Here is a 23,262-nt window from a genome sequence, read left to right as displayed (position 1 = left end):
AGAGCCAAATTCTGTGCAACTCCTTTGACACTTCAAATGAGTTACACCTGTGAAGCTGAGAGCCAAACGTGGCCCAACTATATTTACCAAACTCATATTGTGTAATTCAATCCAAGGCAGTTCATTCGGTTAAATATGTTGTCTAGTGACATTCATTTCAATTGTGAAATCTTTATTACACATTTGATTAATCTTGTCTTCCTATTATTTCTTTTTATAAAGTGTGCCTATGTGTGCTCACATGCTCTCCTTCAGACACTAAAAACAAAGAATTTAAAATAATGCTGGGCATCTAACTATCACCCCCATACAGACTGACATTGGGGGACAGATCATGTCAACAGTCTTTAAACAGAGTTCCCCATTTACTTCAATGGAGCGTTCAGCTTAAAAACCGATGGCACAATATGGCCCTGTGGGAATACCATTGCTGATGATATAGCCATGGATGTTAGAGGGAGATTATTTCCATACTTTGGCAAACTCAGAGGTTCTGTTTAGATTTGTTTTTAGATTAAACTGGTTTCAGTAGAAAAGTTATCTTTATGTTTATTAAGCATGGAATAGCTGGATAAACAGAGTATAGGGTTCCTTTTAAAGTGTGCAAGCAATTCAGGAAGAGGATGGTGAACAATTCTTACCTTTCTGGAAAGAAGTTAGACTGTCCTAACACCCGGCTCTAATAACACTTACAACATGTATTTAGTGTCAGTGTATACATTTATTGATTTTATTTGAAGTGCTGACTTCAATATTTTCTTTATGTTGGAAATAAGAAGAGCCTTTCATGTATAATCTGTATGATTTAGGAAAAACAGAGACTTGAAACATGCATCTTAGAGATGTTTTTCAAGTTGCTGCACACCAAACCTTTCTGAACTCCTACTATTAGGTTTATCATGGTAAGTTAACAATCTTCAATTAATATTACTCTCTCCATAATTTATAAGAAATACATTACTTTTTTGAAGTAAACATTATAAATGTAATATAGTGCAATATTTGACACAAATGTGGAAAAGAAGCCATGTCTTTTGTTAAACTGCAGTAATTTCAATGTTAATAATAGGGGCAACATTCTGACTAAATCATGCTAAATGTGGAAATTGAGAAAGGAATATTTTAAAATGCAATCGCAAAAAAGCTTACTTATATTTTCTGAAATTTATTCTCTACCTAAAGAAGGTAACAATCAATAAATTGGGCTCCAATTCCCCAAACACTGAACCACATATGTAACTTTTCTGACATGTATAGTCCCACTGAAATCAAGTTCCCTGTGGCCTTGGTCCACACTTGGTCCACTGTAACACTGGCCTAATAGCCACCTGCTCCCACCTCCCATTCTGATCTATCTTTGCCTCATGTCTGGCCCTTTCTTACCATTCTCTGTTGGGGAAATCACTCTCTTAAAGTTCATCTTAAAACCTTCCATTTTTCTCTAGTTTATTAGTGGTTCATTCTGTAATATGTTTGTTTATTAAGGGTGCTGTGTAATAATAATCAAATGCATTGTACTATATATCTGTGCATAATGTTGTAGTTTATTTTTTAGAGGTATAGCTTATGGGTTAACTTCTGCTGAGTGCCCTATAACAAACTATTCATTATTTCATTTATAAATTATTAAGAATTCAGCACATCTACTAAAATTCCTAAAACATAATTTTGGGCCATAAACAATTTTCTTCTAGACTAAAAAAAACCCAGGCATTTTAGCCATTTATAGCACATAAAACGATAACATACTATGTGTCTGAGATGTCTTCTTCATTCTTGGATTCTATTTTATTTAGAATTTAAAACATGAACAATTTATTTACTTTGCTATTTCTCTCCCTTCAGAAAAGCTGGTAACCAGCAGAGGATATACAAAAGTTAAGATCACTATGTGGAGCTGTGACACTTTCAATGGTACCAAGAACAGCGAGAACCAGCATCTCTGCCATGACTTCCATCTGGTTCTTTACATCTTTTCCCTACTCTACCTCATCATCTGTTTTCCAGTTGGCTTTTGTTACAATGCCCTGCTGGTCCTAGTTAATCTCTGTAACAAAGCAACTATGACAATGCCGGATGTTTACTTTGTCAATATTGCAATTGCTGGCCTCATCATCAATGCCATGGCACCAATGTACCTTCTAGGACCTGCCAGTACAAAATGGGCCATTTGGAATTTTAACAATGAAGTTTATATTACATTACTCATTTTATTCAACATTTCAGCTTTAGTTATCATGTACTCTACTACATTGCTTAGTCTGGACTACTACATTGAACGTGCTTTACCAAGAACTTATATGTCAAGCGTGTACAATACAAAACATGTCTGTGGGTTCATCTGGGGAGGAGCTATGCTTACAAGTTTTTCACCTCTCTTATTCTACGTCTGCAATCATGTATCCACTAAAATAATCGAATGTTCCAAGATGCAAAACAAAGCAGCAGCAGATGCCATTATGGTTTTTATTGGGTATGTTGTACCAGCTATTGCTGTACTGTATGCACTTGTGTTAATTTTGCGAATACGTAATGAGGCTACACCACTGGACCAAGACACTGGAAGATTAGATCCTTCAGTGCACAGGCTTTTGATTGCTACAGTCTGTACACAGTTTACATTATGGACACCCTACTATGTAACTCTTTTGGTAAACACATTTATTAACGCGCAAGGAAAACTTACAGATGAAAATTACATCCGAATATTACCTTTTATCAAAGGTTTATCAAAATTCTTGGCTTTTTCAAGCAGTTTTGTAATGCCTCTACTCTACCGATATATTAACAAAAACTTTCCCCACAAATTACGACGGCTGCTTAAAAAAATACACTGTGGAAATCAAGGATGTTCTCATGAACGTATAGTAGTACAGCAAGTTATGACATAAGTATGAAAGAATCTCATGGTGCTCAGTTACTGCAGTAATTTGTATACCGTTTCAGTATGTGACAATGTTTTGCTGATTCTTAAAGATCATTTATATGGGAGCACCTAGCAAGGAGGCTTGAAAAGAGCTTCCATTATAACTAATGGATTTACAGTTTAAAAGTACAGATAGTAAAAATGGTTGCAAAAATCACTTAAGAGCCTTTCTACATGTTATAATACCTGTGACTTCCAATATTTTCAATGCACTGAGTCAGTTAAAAAGCATAAGCTTTGTCTTCACAGTTCTAATAATCCTCTCTGAAGAAATCACTAAGGGGTTAAATGAAGCCTTGATTGAATACACAGCACTTTGTTACCTTACACAGGAAAAAGTAGTATTTTACTCTCCATATAAAGGAACACAATTGTTTTAATTTTAAAAGTAGTGCTATTCTTGGTGAAGAAGATAGCATCTTTACAGTGAAAATGATCTCTGTTAAAGATCAGATTGTTCAATTATATAAGTTTGAATAATGAAATGTTAATTATAAGTTACTTTAGTATTTAATTAATTTGCTTCCTCTCACTTTCCCAAAGAAGGGAAGAGGAACCTAATATGCAATTCTATAAAAGGATATTCTCATGCAGATTTAGCTGCATTTTAACATCTTGGACAAGTCAAATTTTTCTAGATGTAACAATTAACAAGCTTTTATGTTTTCATTGCTCTATGTGCATCATAAAAACATTTCAATCATTCAGAAATATTTATTAATTATTTTAAGAGAATGAAGAGACATTTGCTCTGCATATTAAAATGAAGGATACAATAGTTCACAAAGTTAGATTGAAAGTAAAATGTACATAGTTGAATGTTTGGAGAAGTGTTACGGTCCACAAATGTTCATGTAACTAGAGTGAATTATCAAACAAATAAATATGTTTATAATGAACATTTTTCATTTTCAAGGGATATGGTTGTGACAGTAATAAACTGAAGTTTCTTTAATCATGGGACATTGTTAAACTTTTGGGGAAAAAGTTTTTGATCTAGGGATTGTTTTAAAATGGGCGAGGACATGGAGCCCTTTATAAGTCACTATTTTCCTTGAACAGAACAATGTGTTGCTTTCTTTAAAATGTGTCAGATTGAGTAGTCTTTCTTAAGATTATCACTATCTTACTTTTTAAGTACCAAAATTCAAGCACTTGAAGTAACAGGAAATGTAAAATGATGCAGAATGAAAAGAAAAATATACAGTTTATAGTATTATTAAACATACATTTTTAGCATCTAATTTTAACCTGTTGAAATTGCTTTGTTTTATTAAAGCAAGAGTAATTTGTATTTTATTTATAATAGCATCAGCCAAATTATACATAAAAGAAATAAGAAAACTAATCCACAATAGGAGTAATATTTAAAATGAATATTTATTAATTCAAACCAGCACTAGTTATTTGCAAAATATTTAGAAGTGAAACTCCTTGCAGCGTGACTCTAGAATGCACAGAATCAACTGAATGTTCTTAATTCACAACAGTGATGAAGAAATCCAGTACAGACTGCCAAATTTTTACAGTTGAGAGGGTATTTGAAAAACAGAGTACTGCAAACACAGACAGTGGAACCTCATTGACATGCACAAACAGGGAGTGGAAATTAGTGAGGTTTTGGGATTAGAAAATACTAGGGAAGAGCCCCTGAACCAATAGTTAATTCTAAGTTCCCTCACCTTGGGCACAGACAGCAGGGAGTCCAGAAGATGAACTGGTACTCTCCTATTAGCTTGTAGGGAGCATGACATCATCTACACGGGCCTGCCTCAACACAGAAGCACAATTCCATTGGTTCAGAAGTCAAATTGCAAAAACTACAATTCCACATCAGTGTGGATTTACAGTTTATCAAAGTGTGGGTTAGCAAGATTCTGCTGCAGAAGAAATGAGGAGAAAAAAATAACTTTAAAACCCCTTTAGTTATTAATAATACCATTTCATTGTACTCTTTGTCCCGCGTTTTTTGTCTCTTTTGGTATTGATAAACTATATGAACCAGGACAAGCAGGCTCATAATCCATTTATCATGTCTTTTCCTTTCTCCCTTTCAGTACTATTCCACTCAATCCTCCACACACCTGTTTCTGCTTCTCTTCCCTGGCACGATTATTCAGCTGTCCCATGAACATGTTGATGATCCTCTATTGTTCTCTTTCTTTCTTTATCTATAAATAAAATTACTTATTTTAATTAAGCCTTTTGCCCAAAATCATTTTACTCTTAATTCCCTGTATATTACACCACTTATTTATGTGGCAGTTAATCCACATGAAGGATTATTTAGCTCAATCATATTGATCTCTTTTATAGGTTCAATATGTTGGTGAGCTCACACAAAAAAAATCCCCTTCACACCAGCTGATGGGAATAAGCCTGACCTTTCCCTGTTACTGTGTCTGATTTACATTTCACCTGATTTTGAGCTAATACACTCTTTTCAGCCACATGATCATTCATTCTCTAAATACAGCATATGCCTTGCATCCCACTAAATATAATACAGTATTCTGTTTCTTACAATAGTTTAACAGTCATCTCTTCTCTGACCAACATATTAGACAACCTTTACATTTTGCACATGTGCAGTATCTGCCTCTATGTTTTCCAGTATTATGGAGCCTCTCAGTGCCATAGCTTCAAAAATCTTCCTTTAATTATCTAACTGTTTTCAAATGTAAATAATGAAAGGGTAGAGAGATTTATCAATGATCTCTGCACCATCTCATTAATAGCTTCTTTTTAGGATGGAACGCGCCAGTTAACAAGCATGATTCTCCTCCCTTAAATAATTTTTGCTACATAGCCAATTCTCTTCATGCTCCACTATCTCATCTTCTTGAAACTAATTTCTGAAATAGAACTCTACTAAATGATTTCTCTGAAAACACAGGCATAGGAAAACAAAAGCGGCTTTCTTTTTAGCATAGCAATTGCATCCTCTTACAACTCCACCTTAATTTAATACAAGATGCTCTTTCCCAAGACCTTGCTGGCTGTGTTCAATCAGGTGTACTATAGAGCTGAGACTAGCTACTTTAAAAAATGCTTCTAACTTTCTCTGCAGCATTTGTAAAGTCCTTAAGCTTTATTCTATTAATTTTCTGAAGATCTCTTTTAAACAATGGTACAATGTTATGGGCACAGAAAAAGATGGAGGCGATTTGGGACACAAGTGGTGCCAGGACACAAAACTCTTTGTGGCTTCACACTTGCGGCATCCCTTGTTGGAATAGTTGTGGCAGGGAGGCCTCCCTTGCTTCCCAGAGGCAGGAGAGACAACAGACATTTACATACAGCACTCTCAAAATTATCAGAGGTGGCATCAGATGTTCCCTCTTTCTTGAACAATGGGGGTTGGTACTTAACCTAGCATCTGAAGTGTATCAGCTTGGGTGAGTTGGGTGTATGTGTAGGCCAGGTCTGCTGCACTCTTTCTTCTGCCACACATAATCCTCTGTCAAACTGTTGGTGGTGGGGTTTCCTAAAACAATAGGTTTAGGATTTAACCTCACATTGAAATGAACAGCGCAACTCATACCTCCATGACCTGTTGTTTCAGGCTGTCTGCAGACTAAGGTTGACATCACTGCATCAGTTACACTCAGTTTGCAAGGGCCTATGGTGCCTGTGCTTTAACCTGGCCCTGTATGAGCATTTTTGCAAATCATTGGTTTCCTTTTCTACTCTGAGAACTTGTAAAAGTTGCAGTCTAGCTTTCTTTAATTCCTAACCAAAAGTGAACAGCTAATAAAACTTCTCTTATACCTGTCTAGCAGGATAGGCTCTCCTCTTCTTCCAACCAAAAGGAAATGCCATTTCCTGAAGGGCAACATTAAATCCAGCATTTCTGTCCTGTAAAAGTTGTCACAGAAATGCAGTCCAGCATCCAAGGAAACAATATCTAGAAGGAAGAAAACTGGCCTTACCTGGTGTGAATATAGATTCACACCAGATGGATTGCCTCTTTAAAACATAGCTCCAGAATTATACCTGTCATAGAGATTTAGCTGCAGTGTCAATTTTAACTCTCCATTATTTGCATTGCTTGCTCGCTTCTAACGTTATGTCCCCACATAATCTTACCCCTAATTTTCACAAACATGCAGCCTCTTCATTTGTAAAGAATAAAATGCCACATTAATTTCTATCCTTTTCCACTTAGATGAAATTCCTTGCTTCACACCATTGATCTTTTATAACCTCTCTTCAGATTATCATTTCTTGTCACTTTTAATGTATTGTGCAATTTGATTTTTATATTTCATTTTGCTAATCTACTCTCACACTTTATCCTTGCTACTATTCACTGTGTTTTAGCTTCACTAGCTTCTGTTCTGTTGTCTTTTTATGATGTTTCAGTTTTATTGAAATGATTTGACATTGTGATTCAATGTTGTCCAATACAATGAAAGATGCTATTTTTTAAGAAACAAAGAAAGATCTAATCAGTTTTCTTGAACATACTCTACAAATCTCTAATGAATACTGTTTTAAAATCCTATTGTGTGTGCCTGAAGTTAAGTATTTTTGCACATATCCTCAGAAATATTTTAAATATGAGGGTATCATCAATTGATTCCCTGCCCCACCCCGATTTTTGTTTCTGGATTAGATGGGGTTATTTTCAAGAGTGAACCTGATTTTTGGCTGCTCCATAGACACCATGCTGTGGAGCTGTCCTACTACTCTTCTAGGGAAATCCTGACAAGGCTTACTGTATTCGCACACATGCTCCACAAATATTAGATCAGTAGTGATTTTAAAAAAATAAAGAAGTAAACACTCAAATGGGCAACAATTTTGCAATGTTATACAAATATAAAAATATATGAGTACATATATTAGAAACTGTACTTGCGAAAAAAGTTAAATATGGAATAGCAAAAATATAAGGAGTTTAATAGACAAATACTGGATATGCAAAGTTCTTAAAACATAGCAAACACCAGTATATCAAAAGTGGGGCCTTTCCATTTCAATGCCTGAAGGTTTCTGATTGCTTTGTAAATATGAGCCGATCTGTTTTGCATTTGAATTAATATTGGTAAAGTACTGTATATATTCAGAAAAGAGTAGCCTGCTGATGTAAAAAAATTGCAAAGAATTTATTAAATTATTTTAAAAATAAGATACAAGTCTACCACCATTTAAATGTAAACTTTTCAATAATTAAAGTGTACTGTATAAGTTTCTATTTGTATACACTGTACATTAGAAAGTCAGCACAAGAAAAGTGCCATTATTAACAGTATTATTTTCTCACAGAGTTTAGTATTTTTTTAGTTGATTTAAGGTTTGTAGCCCCTCTGCTTTCTGAAGAGCCAATTATGTCAAAACAATAAATTAACAAAATTGTTCACCTCTGCATCCGCTTATGTTATTGCTACAGCTAGACAGAATTGTGTTGGCTAATCTGATAAAATCATTAGCTTCCATACTTTTTACGTATTTCATACACCAGAAGCAATCATAGTTCCCTTATACTTTTCTCTTGGTTTAAGTACCAACATTTTTCATTATATCAACAAGAATTTTCAAAAAATTGAGGATAATATTTATTAACAACATGAACTCTAGCAGGTGCAGCACACCCAATGCTTGCATGCACACCCAAAGGGTGATTTTGAATTTACTAGTTTCTCCAAGATTTGTAGTTTTAAAAACCAAAAATATATTTAAAATCATTTTTACCACTAAGAGTTCTTTGAAATGGAGACCAAACACTGACAAGAGTAAAGTGAAACTGTTCAACCTGGATTTTAAAGCATTTGATGGCTTATAGAGGTTAAGTAAAAACCAGAAGTAGGGGGAATCAATTCCAACTTGGAGTCCTGGATAGAAAGCTGGTGGGAGAAAAGAGTAGGGAGGTTTAAAGGAAGCAAGTCATCATGGAGGAAAGAAACAAGGTGGATCCTAAAAGGTCCAAAACTGGAACAACTTTGTTTAACATTATGGCTAAAATTTTCAAATCTGGATGGCTAAAATCAGGTTTTCAAATGCATATTAACCTTATAAATAGAAAAAACAACGAGAGTCCTGTAGCACTTTAAAGACTAACAAATTTAATTTGCAGAAATTAAATTTGTTAGTCTTTAAAGTGCTACAGGACTCTCGTTGTTTTTGCTGTATACAGACTAACACGACTACCCCTCTGGAACTTCTAAATAGAAGTGGCCTCATTTTCAGAGGTGCCGAAAACTGACAAATCCTAATGAAGTCAACAATAGTCACTGATACTCCTCACCCTGAAAAATCAGGCCCATTTTCTTTAGCTATTTAAATACAAATTTAGAAGCCTTATTTTAGGCACCCAGGTTTGACAATTTTACCCTGATTAAATTGATCTTGGAGCTGGCACAATGTTGCATTTCGAAATTAGCTGATGAGAGTTACAGGGTTTTTTTTAAAGTTTGTTTCAGTATTAATTTGAAAAAAAATTAAACAATGTTCAAATTAATTCTAGAATTAGAGCTAAAGTAATATCAAGGCCTGGACTGAAAACTCTTTAGAAACCCCATCTGGTGGTCACCTGCTGAATATTCTTACAGTTCATAGTAGTAGTTACTTTTATTTTTAAATTATATTTTATTAAAGTATATTGTTAAAATATTCTACACTAGATTCCCACTAAATCTAGACAGACATATAAATAGTTCTTCACACTAGAATAGGGTTGCCAGTTTTGGCTGGACGTATTCCTGAAGGTTTCATCACATAGCATAATCTTTAATTAAAGATTAATCTTTAATTCCTGGAGACTCCAGAACAATCCTGGGGGGTTGACAACTTTACAGTAGAGGCTCATTTGTAACAAGAGAATCAAGGAAATCAGTTATAACATGGTTGTCTGAAAACTGCCCTACAGCCCTGGACAAAGCCAGACTGTTGAAATAAAGTTACATCTCAACTATAAGACCACATAATTAAATGCTATGTCAGGGAACAACTCTGCTGTAACCACTTTCTTCAAACACGATTGTTGTAGCAAATCCAAGCCTTGAAAGACCTATCCTAATCAGGTCACATGGGCATTTGGAAATAACCAGATACCTTGCTATAGCAGCCTGAATAAAATGTTCTGCAGGTCAAAACAGAAAAAGAGGAATTACTACTAATATATTTTTAAAGTAAATCCTCCACTTCCCACCTACTGGGGGAACTTAAGGTCTTATGCAATATATTAAAATAATAAAACACACCATAGTTAAAGTCAGTAAGCAAAGACAGGGCATCTACAACAGGAGATACATGTGCTAAATGAAATCTCAGAGAGGAAGGTAATAAATACAAGGTCAACAGCAATCATGTTAAAACGCACCACTGGAAAAAAAGTCTTAGGGTTTTTTTTTAAAAAGGAGAAAGGGACATATAGGTCAATATCCAATGAGAATGAAATCCATACATTAAGGCCCATCACAGTTAGAGAATAATTGCTGATTAAAATACTACCGTGCTGCTGGATCCCCAAAAGGCAGGTTGCATGTGAACACAGAAACCAGTCAGAAACAAACATAAGGACGAGGCCTCACATATAGCCAGGGCCTACGCCACTGTGAGATCTGAAAACCCAGTCAATGTAAAAAACACAGGGCATGCAACATTTGATCATAGGTGCTCAAAACCATGTGAGCCAACACATTGTTGCTTTCTGCACACAATAAGGAGCTTTGCTACAAGCCCTATTGGGAGGGAATGAAAATAATCAAGTATTTTAGGCATGAGGGCACACACATTGCTGTTGCAAGGATGAGATGAATAAGGGTGAACCCTCTTATAAAAAAACCCTTAAACACAAATGGATTTCATAGAAAGAACTTGAATGAATAACAGCAAACTATTTAACCTGACTTACTGTTCAGAGGGAGATATAGATTAAAAACCATTAATCCAAAAGATTCAGGAGTTTCTTGCATCTTCCTCGGACGCATCTGTTGCTGCGCTCTGCTGATGACAGGAAGATTGACTATATCAACCCTGGGTTTGATCCAGTGTAACAAATCCTGTGTCTGTGCACTGATATAGTTAAAGCAGCGAAACCTCCCTTGCATGGAAACTCTTACATCCTGTTTCAGTTTGTCAAAAATCAATTTATCTTAAATAATATTTTTACAGATTTTTCACTCAATCAATATAGGGCACTCAATCCAAAACAGGTGTCCGCACAAGGGGTCTGCATGGATTTAACTACACCAATTTAAAAAAACCATGTAGTTAAATCAGTGCACAAACTGTGCAAACAGCAGCCCTAGGTGCAAGGCAATTTGACAATATCAAGTTACCTGAAAGAGATGGATAGCAAACGCTTTGCTTAGACAGGATTGCCTAAACATGGTCAGTGAATGGTTCTTCTGAACAACAGTTCTCCACTACTCAATCAGATAAAGCAGCCAATAGAAAGCTCCAGCATGGCAATCTCTTGGTACATAATCAAACCAGACATATTACCTCCCCCTTAATATATTACTGTAGTAATATATCTTTCTTTTATCTTTCTTCCTCTCTGATTAAATAGCAGCCTGAGAAGCAAAAAAATTAATAAGTAAACAAAAAAGCAAAACAGAGAATTACATCTCAATCACCTATTAAAAACAAGTTAGTCAAATATTTCCTGTACTCTGATTAGTCAAGAACATAGCACTTGCTTCTGTGCTGACTACAGGATATTATGAAACACATGGCAGCTGTCATGCGAAAATCTAAGTAGTGGTGGCAGTACACAGGCACAGTGGTTCTTAATTACACTGAAGCCCCAAAAGAACAAGAATATATAGTATGTTAAATCAACAGCAGAGCAATCTAAGGGAAAAGCTCATGTTTCTCATGCATTCTGAACCAGAGTTATCCACTTAATAACAACCACCAACAATTTAGAGCTACCCAGTCCAACTATAACCATAACCCTGCTGCCTGCCTCGGTCATCTCTCCCTTTGATGGTGCCCGTTTGGTGTAGGTAGGAAGACAGACAAAGACATGCCATCAAGCTGAGTATTAGGCCTCACTTGGCTCAGCAAATTAACAGGGTCAGCTATAGGCCACAAAGGATTAGAGGACAGGTGAACAAGCCAGAACTTTCCATCTCTCTGGTCGCTTTTACTGAATATGCCCCAGGGCTAAGAGTGGATTAGAATAAAGAGCTAGCAGGCTTTATTGTTTTAGTGTCCCACTCTAACTAGCAGTTCTGAGCTGTATTTGATATAGAGAGGTAAGTGATGTGATCAGTTTTTCTCAGATCTGGTGGTATCAGTGTGTAATATCATAAAGGAGAGAGCTCCGTTGACATACTCAGATCTGCCTCTCAGACACCATCAGTAATACCAAACAAAGAAATGATAATCTGAAATCAAAATAAACAAAGAACAAACGTAGCAAGTCTGTTTTAAATGGAATATTATCATCAACCATAATTTGTCGGCTCCATTTATTTTGCCATATGAACAACAAGATGTGTTTTTTAAAACTGTCAGATTCACCTGCAACAGGTTGTTTGCCTTCTGCACCACTTGGAATTCTACGTCACCCACAGTCCTCAGAGCCTTAATAATTACCACTGAACCTGACAACTGCTTACCTACTGCAACTTCCACCTCACCGGCCTTCACTCTACCAAAAATACCATTGCTAACAATTAGTCCTACATGCCTCAAGAGAATTATTCAATTAATCAACATAATACCAAAGTTATGTATCATCCTACATGTACAGCTCCTTAGCAATCATCTTTTGCCCCTCCTTTACCCACAAAACAATAAAGTTTGTTCTTACTGTAGTCATATGACTGCATCCTGTGATCATTAAAGTGAATCACACTGAGCTGACTTGCTGTTATAGTGAAGCCTTAGTTGAGAAGAATGACAATTTCTTTCTCCTCTTCTCTCAGTTTCCAATGTCAATGTGATACAACAGTTACAGTGACTAATTGTTTATAACATGTAATGTATCATGCAAATTTATACTGATTATGGTATCTCTGATAAAAGGCTTAGTCTTTACCATTATCACAGATGAGCAAATCTGATTTGTTTAAAATGTAGCATAATCAGCACACATTCAGCCTCCAAGAAATGCAGCTATATATATGGGAAGCAATTGTGGTCTACAGAAACATGGAATTGGGATTCAAGATCTTCTGAAATCTAATTGAACTACATCTGACTTATTCTGTGATCTTGGGGAAATCGCTAACTGAAATCAGTTACTGAGTTTCTTCATCTGTAAAATAGGGATAACAATAATTACCTCCCCTCCTTCCCCCAGGAGTGTTCTCAGAATTAGTTAACATTTGTATAACACCTAAAAATATATAGTACTACTTAAGTGCTTGCTATCATTGATCTGAAATTAACTGCACAGTATTGGAAGTGTTATTGCTCTCATAAGACAATTTAATAATAAAACCTGTATATTCAGTAATTCAAAATACGTGGTATATTTTCATAATGATTATAAGTTTTAAGAGGCAGGTTTTTTAAACCACCTTCTTCTCATCCGAAAGCATTTTTACAGACATAGAGAGCAATACAGCATTGCCATTCATTCTTGTCCATGCCTATTCCTCCATTAATCCCATCCTGGTCATGTGCATGCATATGATGTCCTGCCACCTAATGAGTGATCAGCCTCTAGGTCTGTGACAGTGGTTGCATTTTTGCATTATTTTCAATGGCATCCTATCATCTGTTTGTCTTCTACAGTATCCCCATCACTGTAATCCTTTCAGCTGCAGCCAGTCCCATATCCTGATTTCACATGCTGCTCTAACTTTTTCATTTGTCTCCAAATCATTCCACTTTACGCCTGCCACCTCCCGATGAACTCTCATCTCTACAGTCTCTAGTCTCTTCTGATGTCTGTTTCCTTTAATGTAACTATGTGTAGACCATTGAGTAATACTGTTAGTATGCTGGTTTGATAAATGCTCACTTTGGTACCAAATGTAATGTTTTTATCCATCCACAATCTTATCCATTTCTATGCATCACTTGCAGCTAAAGCACATCTTCTTTTAACCTCATTCTTGATGGAACCATTGGCACTGATCAAGCTTCCTAAATACACATACGCATATGGGCAAGATAATGGAGCAGCTGATAGGGAACTTGATTAATAAAGAATTAAAGGAGGGTAATGCAATTCATGCAAATCAACATGGGTTTATGGACAACAGATCTTGTCAACTAACTTGATATCTTTTTTTGATGAGATCAACAAGTTTGGATGATAAAGGTAATAGTGTTGACATGATATACTTCGTTTTCTGTAAGGCATTACAACACGACATTTTGATTAAAAAACTAGAACAATATAACATTAACATGGCACACATTAAATGGAAGTTTTTTGAAATCCAGATACAGTTGTTCTGTGAAGCTGCCTTATATAAAATGTCCAGGCTCTTATTTTCAGATGGTTTTCTTTAAAGCATGTTAAAATGCATCAGGTATGGAGCACCGCAAAAAAATAGTGCTGACCAAATGCAGGCCAGTGAAAGTTTTAGGTCCTGTGCCTCTAGTTATTGCAGATTTTCAAAAGACTAGCATAACAAAAATGTTTTTTCCTTGCATGTACTGATTTGAGGGAAGATACTGTGACTAACAAATTCTAAGCAGTGAAGCCGTATATGCTGGAATGAGCCAATCCTATTTTTTCCCCATTTATACACTATGAAATGCTATCACTAAGAACACTGCGCTGCTGACTCAGACACAAAATACATTAAGGGCTCAAAATCCTGCACTCCCAACACATGATGGGCATTACACTGGGTCTTGGAAGACAAGCTAGTGTGCACATGCAATATCTGGCCTTCCAAAAAGCCAGCATTCTATGAATCAGCAAGCAGGAATGCATCCTAAATTATTCATTTTAAGCAAAGTGCTCAATAACATTGTCTTTCGATGACACTGAATTTTATTTGTTGATTTTTTTGTGTGCATTTTTTGCTTTGACTTTTTTTGTTATGTTTTATTATTTAAACCAACACACTCCTACAAATGTAATTGCAAAGGTTGGCTAATATGAGTAGGATCATTTCATGAACAGAAAAACATCCAAAAACAAAATTAGAAGCCACTGGATGGCCTCACATACTCATAAATGCTTGAGGCAAACACTACTTTCTGTTTTTGAATAACTCACTGTGTAGGACAATTTGAACTTTAAAGTCACATGATTAAACCATTGGTTTTCTAAACATGCAACGTATATGGTTTGCATGACTTAGCGGAATTCCTGTTTCCCCTGCAGAACTGTAGGTTTTTGTAGTCTGTGACTGTCTGGGATTTCTAGCTTGATACACAGCAACTAAAGAAGTGACTGTTTATGCATGAACAGAGTACGTATTTCAAAAGAGTTATTTCCTCCTAACAGTTATAATATTTCATCTCACCATTCACTGCGAAAGTCTCAGCCACTTGGCATCTGTGGAACATTTCTTTGCAGAGGTAAGTGTTTTATTTTTCTTTAAATATGTAATGTTTTAATCACCACTAAAGGATCGAACTATAAAGTTTAAATTAAAACATTTTTCCTTTCATCTACAGCATTTGGATCATACAAAGTACAATAAAATACCACCCATCTGGAAAATATTTTCATAAAACTAATGTTTAATTATAAAAAGGAACTTTAAAAATAAACAACTTTAGAGACTAAGAGAGCACTCAGACCACTTTATTAATGGTTGGGAATTATCATGCAATCTTAGATACATAACAGGAAATGTTATTTAAACAGACAGGAAACACGTCAACTGATTAAAGTCTAAGCTGAGAGTTACTGAAACTCTCCGGTTACATTCCAGAGAAGAAGAAGTGTAAAGTTTCAGTTAGACAGAAACTGATGAACTTTTAAAAACTGAAGCATCTGGCTTCTTGAACATTCAGAATTCCACATAAATTCAAACCTGAAAGATTTGTGTGGAAATTTCAATTATTCCTACTACCCAAAAAATTGTAATAGAAGACAAAAATTTCAGTAGGGTATTTTAGTGTTTCATCATCTTACTGTACAGCAGCTGCAGCCTGTTATATAAATTTGTCACCATCTTTTAACATGGCAGAACCTAGTAGTAGGAAAGCTGATCAGAGTATACTTTATTTAGAAAACCTAATCTGCATTGCTCTCAAGTTAAAATTGCACATGCCCATCATGGGCTGAGAGCTGGTAGCCACAGAAATCTTATGTACAAAGATTTCTGGTTGCATGAAAGGACATTTTTCTGGTGGTTGGAAAAAGAATGCAGGACAAACTGTCCTCCTAATTTTTATATACAAAAATAGACTGGTTGCTAAGGAAATCATTCCCAAATTTAGATATGCCCCTTTGAAGGTTTTAAATAAGTGCCAGTTTCCAGTAAACCACGGTTCCAAGTCTCGGGTGCTTAAGCAACCAAACACAGGAAAAAATTGGTTTTGGACTCCACGCTCTCTCTCAAATGTGTTTTCTTTTCTCTTCTTGCAGTTCTGCATTACCTCCTGTGTATTACATTGACTTGCTCTGCTCCATCTGTTGGCAGTGAAGGATAATTTATTAGCTGTGTGCCTGTGCTTCAGAGAACAGAAGTCAGACATGTACACCTTCACTGCCCACACACAAAGCATAACAGACCAGACTAGAACAATGTAGTGCCAGGAGGGGAAAAAAAAACCCTAAACAGACTGGGAAGGGAGAGACAACATGAATCAGAGGAACAGTGGACGGAAGAGCAACTTGAGAATGGTGTTGAACTACAATGAAATAGAGGAGCACAAAGGCAAGGAATGAGATATTCTAAAGAGGTGTAGGAAAGAAATAAGTAAGACAATATCAAATAATTAATACAAACAGAACATATTGAGGATGCTTTGAGGCACAGGACTTAAATTACATGAGATATGGGATCAATTCTGGGCTCTGCCACGGCCTCCATGTCATGTCCAGTGCCTCACTTCCCCAGATGCAAAATGGGGATAATGTTACTTACGTAATTTGCGAGAGCATTGTGAAGAACAAAATCAACGTTTGCCAAGTGTGTAGAGTTTAGAATGATAAGTTCCACAGAAAAACACTGAAGGACATACAGCATAACCAAGCAGAGCATAAACTATGCAACTGTACATGAGTACATTGCATGCCATTGCAATAACGTAAGGATCAGCAGCAAACTTATGAAACACCAGAATTTATCAGAGAGAGAGAGTGAAAGCGAATGTTAAGTCCTTCATTTTTTCTATACTGGAAGCTCTAAGGGTATGTCCACACAGCAGCTGGGAGGTTGCTTCCCAGTACAGGTAGACAGAAAGCTAACATGCTACAAAAGAGCAGCACAGCCACAGTGGCACAGGCGGTGGCTCGGGCTAGCCATCTGAGTGCATTCCAAGAGGGTAGGGTGAAAACCAGACACTGAACGCTGCCACCTCTCCTGCTCTCTGCTCTGCCTCTTCCCCCAAGACTCCCCCCCCCCCAGCTCCGCCCCTTCCCTTAAGGCCCCCCCCCCCCCCCCAACCATGCTTGCTGCTCTCTCCACCTCCCTCCCCCAGCCAGCTGAGCAGGGCTCTAGGGGTGGAGGGATGACTAGAAGAGGATGGGGAGGGAGAGCTGCACTCCTGGGATAGAGAGGTGACAGAGGCAGGACGGGAAAAGGGAAAGCCGTGCTTTATGAGAGGAGGGGAGATTGAGGCAAAACAGGGGGAGGGAGAGCTGTGCTCCAGGGAGGAGTTAGTGGGGCAGGACCGGGAAAGGAGAGCTGTGCTCTGGAGGAAAGGGCTTGAGTGGGCCAGGACAGAAGGAGGGAGAGCCATGCTCGGGGGGAGGGGTGGAAGTGGGGCAGGAGGAGGAGCTGCGCTCTGGGGATGGGAGGGGAAGTGGGGCCAGATAGGGGGAGGGAGAGCCACACTCCAGAGGTGCATGCCTCTGTCTACCCACACTGAAAAGCACCTTCATAGCGCTGGGTAGACATACTAATGTTTTGAGTAAATTTACAGTCTGTTTGACTGCATGGATTTTCTGGAGTGGAAGGGATGTGAAATAATTGCCTACAAACATTCTGCTGTCCCTCCCCCAACCACACATCTATTTCCTTTCAATGCAATAACCACCCAATCCAAAGCAAATATAAAGATTTATAAAAATGTTCAAGGATTTTCATCTTATTTTAGAAGAGATTGTGTAGGAATCCTCAAACACAACTGATAATATTATTAGGGCATACAATCTACCAATATGCATTCATAAGAACATAAGAATGGCTATGCTGAGCCAGAACAATGGTCCATCTGGCCCAGTATCCGGTCTTCTAACCATTGTCAGGGCCAGATGATTCAGAGCAAACAAACAGAACACGGCAATTGTCCAGTCCCAGCTTCTGGCAGGCTGAGGCTTAGGAATACCCAGAACATGGGCTGCGTGCCTGACCATCTTGGCCAATAGCTAATGATACAATTTAGTCATGGAGGTCACGGCAAGTCATGGATTCCGTGCCTTTACCGCACCTCTGTGACTTCTTCGGCGTCAGCTGTCAGCGGCTGAAGCCGAGGCCAGGGTTGGGGCTGTGCGCCGCGCCCCACTGTCATTCTCCCCTCCTCCCAATCCCCACACTGCTTCACCCTCCCTGTTATTTTTAGGGAAAGTCACAGACAGATCACAGCTCCATGAAGTTTTGTTTATTGCCCGTGTCCTCTCCGTAACTTTTCCTAAAAATAACTGACAAAATATTACCTTACTAATAGCTACTGATGGACCTATCCTCCATGAACTTATCTAATTCTTTTTTAATGCAGTTATACTTTTGGCCTTCACAACATCCCCTGGCAACGAGTTACACAAGCTGACTGTGTGTTGTGTGAAGTACTTCCTTTGGTTTGTTTTAAATCTGCTGTCTACTAATTTCATTGAGTGACTCCTAATTCTTTTGTTATATAAAGAGATACATAACACTTCCTTATTCACTTTCTCCACACCATTAAGGATTTTGTAGACCTCGATCACATCCCTCCTTAGTTATCTCTTTTCTAAGATGAACAGTGCCAGTCTTTTATGCTCTCCTCATATGCCAGCTGTTCCATACCCCTAATCATTTTTGTTGTCCATTTTTGTACTTTTTACAATTTTAATTTTTATTTAGATGGGGCAATCAGAACTGCATGCAGTATTCAAGGTGGGGCTGTACCATGAATTTATATAGTGGCATTATGATATTTTCTGTCTTATTATTTATTCCTTTCCTAATGGTTCCTAACATTCTGTTAGCTTTTTTTGACTACCACTGCACCTCAAGCAGATGTTTTCAGAGAACTGTCCACCATGACTCCAAGCGCTCTTTCTTGAGTGATAACCACTAATTTAGACTCAATCATTTTGTATGTATAGTTGCAATTATGTTTTCCCAATGTGCATTACTTTGCATTTATCAACACTGAATTTCATCTGCCATTTTGTTGCCCAGTCACTCAGTTTTGTGAGATCTCTTTGTAACTCTTCGTAGTCGGCTTTGCACTTAACTATCCTGAACTATGTTCTTCTCTTGGACCAAATCCTGTGTGCCACTTAGTACTAAAGCACTGCCTCTTCCCTTGAGGGTTCCAGGACTAGCTGCTCCAAGAAGCAATCACCGATGGTGACTGGAAATTTTATCTCTACATCCCATCCTGAGGTGACGTACCTAGTCAATAGAGGGATAGTTGAAATCCCCCATTATTTGAGTTCTCTGTTTTTGTAGCCTCTCTAATCTCCTAGAGCATTTCACCATCACTGTCATTCCTGGACAGGTGGTCGATTGTATATTGCTACTGCTATATTCTTATTATTCAAGCACAGATTTTCTATCCATAGAGATTCTATGGTACAGTTTGATTCATTTAAGATTTTTACTGTATTTGATTCCCTGCACCAAAAACTTTTCTGACCAAATGGCCTGAAAGTTTTGCATAATACACTACCGTAAAAGAGATGTGGGTTCCAGAGGGATCTATGGACTCTATGACTGCAGGCCAAAAGATCACATACATCCTACACAGAAGCCTTGTTTGAACCTCAGGATCACAGTTGTCTAGTATACTAGCGCCTTCTGACAATGAATTCACAAAGCAGCATTGGTTTCAGTTTTTAAATATTCTGCTCATCCTAGAAGTAATAACTATTAGTAAATAATGCACAGAGGCTAAGCTATTTATCCAAGGTCACACAGGGAATCAGTGCAGAAATGGCAATAGAGCCCAATATACTTAGACTCCCAGTCCTGTTCTATAACCACTAGAGAACATGCTTCTCCACTGATCTTGGGAGGTGTTGCTCAGCACCTTTTGTAAGGTGTTACAGATCCTCAACTCTCTTTGAAATCAATTGGAGTTATGGAGGCTCAGCACCTAGCAAGTTCTGTATGTCTTGTAGGATAGAACTGAAGTAAGAAAAAGAGATTTTGCAATAGTGTCTACCAGAGACAGAAGCATGGCTCTAAATATTAGTTTGTGTCTCCTCCAACAGTATAATGGAGCATGGGTAGTGAGTCCCTTGGACTGAACCCACACTTATGGAGAGCTCTGAATTCACAACTGACAGCATATGTTCTCCTTTTTCAAACACACACCTGAAAAGATATCAAATGAAAAGTCAAGGCCAACATTTGTATGTTTTTTAAAACTACTAGCAGGAAAGAAGCTCCCAGGAACAATTTATGAGAACAATTAACACTTAAAGTACTCAGTTTAATCATGCTAATTTTTTAGTTTAAAAATATTCAAGGACACACCACAAGCCTCTAACTACATTAAAACACCATCTTGGGTCTATATGTTTATTTTTCTGGGGTGGACCACACATTCATGAGTTCAAGCAAGCACTGTGGATTTACTGAATAAGGATATGAACAATGTAAACAGCTTGTTGTTTTGGTAAGATCTCATTAATATGGGGAGTTTCCCTGGAAATTTTTTTAGTACAGTACATTGCCAGGAATAAAATAGTAAACAATCAGGCTTTATCTACACAGGAAAGTTTTACCAGTTATATTGATATACAGGTATAATTATACCAGTGTAACAAGCCTGGCCCTCCCCGCCCCAATCCCAATCTAGACACACTTATTCCAGTGTGAATGCCTTGCTACCGTTTAGCTTAAACCTCTTACAAAGTGACAAACTAAACTGAAAAAACATTTAGTACATTGGAATAGAAGTGTCCACATGGGGAGCGATACTATTGTAAATCCACACTAGTTTAAATTCATATCTTAGGTTTTACTGGGGGAGGAAGGGAGAACAGGGAGGAAGAGAAGAAGAAAAAATGTGTAGACAAAGCTTCAATTTTAGTTTTGTTTCTGGCATCTTTCTTGGTAAGTGAGAGAAAATGAGGCCTAAACAGATTGATAGTATGCTTCTAATATTGTGAAACATACATATTTCCTTTATGTCACTGTGCACAAAAGCAGCAGGATAAGTCTACACAATAATCAAGGGGCTGCAACTTGTTAAGGCAATAAGTTGTAATTTCTGCAGTTTGCTGCTCTAGGTCTAATCTTCCTTGTCTTGTAGTTTTCTTGGCCTTATGCTTTGGATATTCAAAAGAGGACTTAGATGCAAATATGAGTGATTTGGCTATGGTCAAAAGATGGAGCTAACATCAGTACCAAGGCCAGATCCTGACTAAGTTAAAACATTCATCAGCATTATCATTGGTTTTTCGATAGCCTGATGCCAATATTAGGCCAATATTATTTCCAGTGAAATCTAAAACTACATTCTTGTTTCATGAGCAATGATACTACCATAAAAGTAGCCTGCTATGAAGCTATACTGAGATTCCATGTAAGGGAACTGGACATGGTTACTTGACAGGGTTACTTGGCCAGCAGTCTGAAAGGAGTTGAGAAAAAAGTAATGGAAATATTTACAGAGCCAGAACTAAACTACAAATGCTCAGTGCTGTCAAACAGCTGACAGGTCCGGATGAAAATATCACAGGAGGCTGAGGTAAAAAAGCAGCCTAACCATAGAAAGAACATCTCATATATATGTATCAGCCTTCCAATGTCTTCGTGTGGGATGATTCCTTAAGCAAGTGACAACCTTCCACCACATGCCCAGCTTCTCTTCAATGCCTCACAGTCTAGCCTCTTTGGCCATGCCTACACCACAAACTTTGGCTGACACAAGTTGGCATTAAGCCTCCAGAATTAGTATATTGCTCATGCACATGTATATTTGGCTCCTTGCATTGGCGCTATACATGCTCACCAGGAATGCTTGTCTCAATGCACAATGCAGTGCACCATGGGTCCACCACGTACAGCTTGCCCTCTTCTGGCACACAGACTTTTGGCAAATTTTGGCAATGCATAGTGGGGCAGAAGTGAGTCATGCACGGGTGACTGTGACCAAGAGGTCAAGTTCCCAGCCAGCAACTTCCTGCATCCATAATGCCATCCATATACCATAGCTTTCTTCCTTTTTAAAATCCCTGAAACCTGTGTCCATCATCTTTGACTGAAGCATGGAGCCCACACAGCTCTGCACTACTGTCATGAGCATTGCAAACAGGATGATTGAGCCTCCGATATTTCCCCGGTCGCATGACCCCCATCCTCCTCACTGTTCATGGCGGGATTTGTGTCTCAGGCTGCACCCAGTTGCCCATGGTGCTCTGTGGGATGCTGCTGAGGTCTCTGCCAAGTATGACATGCAGCTTGTTGTAAAAGCAGCAGGTCTGCAGCTCAACACCAGATCAAAAATTGGCCTTCCGGTATCCCTGCCACAGTTCCTTTGCTTTCATGCAGCACTGCTGCTGATCCCAGTCACGTAATTTTGCCTGCATCCTCATGCAACTTGCTCACAGATGTCCACGTTTCCATGACTGCTCCATAGCTGTGCTTGCACAGCCTCTTCTTCCACTTGCCTGAGATCCAATACCTACTGTCTACTTACCTACTCCAAGGAGGAATGCAACTGGAAGATATAGCTGTCATAGTCAGTTGGGCAGCTGCACACAACAGTGGAGAGCTGCTAGGTGTGCTTGCCAAGCTGTGCAATCTGGAAAAGGCATTTCAGAAATACAAAGGGTTTTTAAAGTAGGAGAGGGCGACTTCCAGTGTCAGTGACCCCTGGGCAGTGGAGTTCACAACTGTAACCAGATCAGCCAGTGTTGAGCATTGTGGGACAGCTGCTGGAGGATTGTTAGGGTCAATACAGGCATGTAGTGCCTACACTTGCACTGCGTCGATCACAGTACATCGATCATGGCTCAATGCCACCCAAGGAGATGGTGTTACTGCGTCACTGTAATGGAGCACTTACATCAGCAAGAGACAAATTAGAGCAGAGACACATGCACAACTAGGTTGATGCAAAGTGACTTACATCGA

At 38.0% G+C, this 23,262-nt stretch overlaps 2 protein-coding genes across 7 annotated transcripts in view; one reads left to right on the top strand and one right to left on the bottom strand.

Annotated features, from left to right (window-relative positions):
- Positions 1–8,263, top strand: part of GPR146 (G protein-coupled receptor 146) — a 68,964-nt gene extending 60,701 nt beyond the window's left edge. For all 3 annotated transcript variants that reach the window (XM_067550887.1, XM_067550888.1, XM_067550889.1), the window contains one exon: positions 1,846–8,263. In XM_067550887.1, the coding sequence (XP_067406988.1) occupies positions 1,890–2,891 (1,002 nt within the window). In that variant the 5' untranslated portion in view covers positions 1,846–1,889 and the 3' untranslated portion in view covers positions 2,892–8,263. The remainder of the gene's footprint in view (positions 1–1,845) is intronic.
- Positions 1–23,262, bottom strand: part of CUNH7orf50 (chromosome unknown C7orf50 homolog) — a 177,079-nt gene that overhangs the window by 106,730 nt on the left and 47,087 nt on the right. The gene's annotated exons all lie outside the window — the stretch shown is intronic.

This window comes from Emydura macquarii, unplaced genomic scaffold, assembly GCF_026122565.2.
Source record: "Emydura macquarii macquarii isolate MOO-44397 ecotype Brisbane River unplaced genomic scaffold, CSIRO-AGI_Emac_v2 contig_1348, whole genome shotgun sequence".
In the NCBI taxonomy this organism is placed as follows: Eukaryota; Metazoa; Chordata; order Testudines; family Chelidae; genus Emydura; species Emydura macquarii.
The sequence above is the reverse complement of the archived record's forward strand: the minus strand, read 5'-3'. Positions and strand labels throughout refer to the sequence as shown.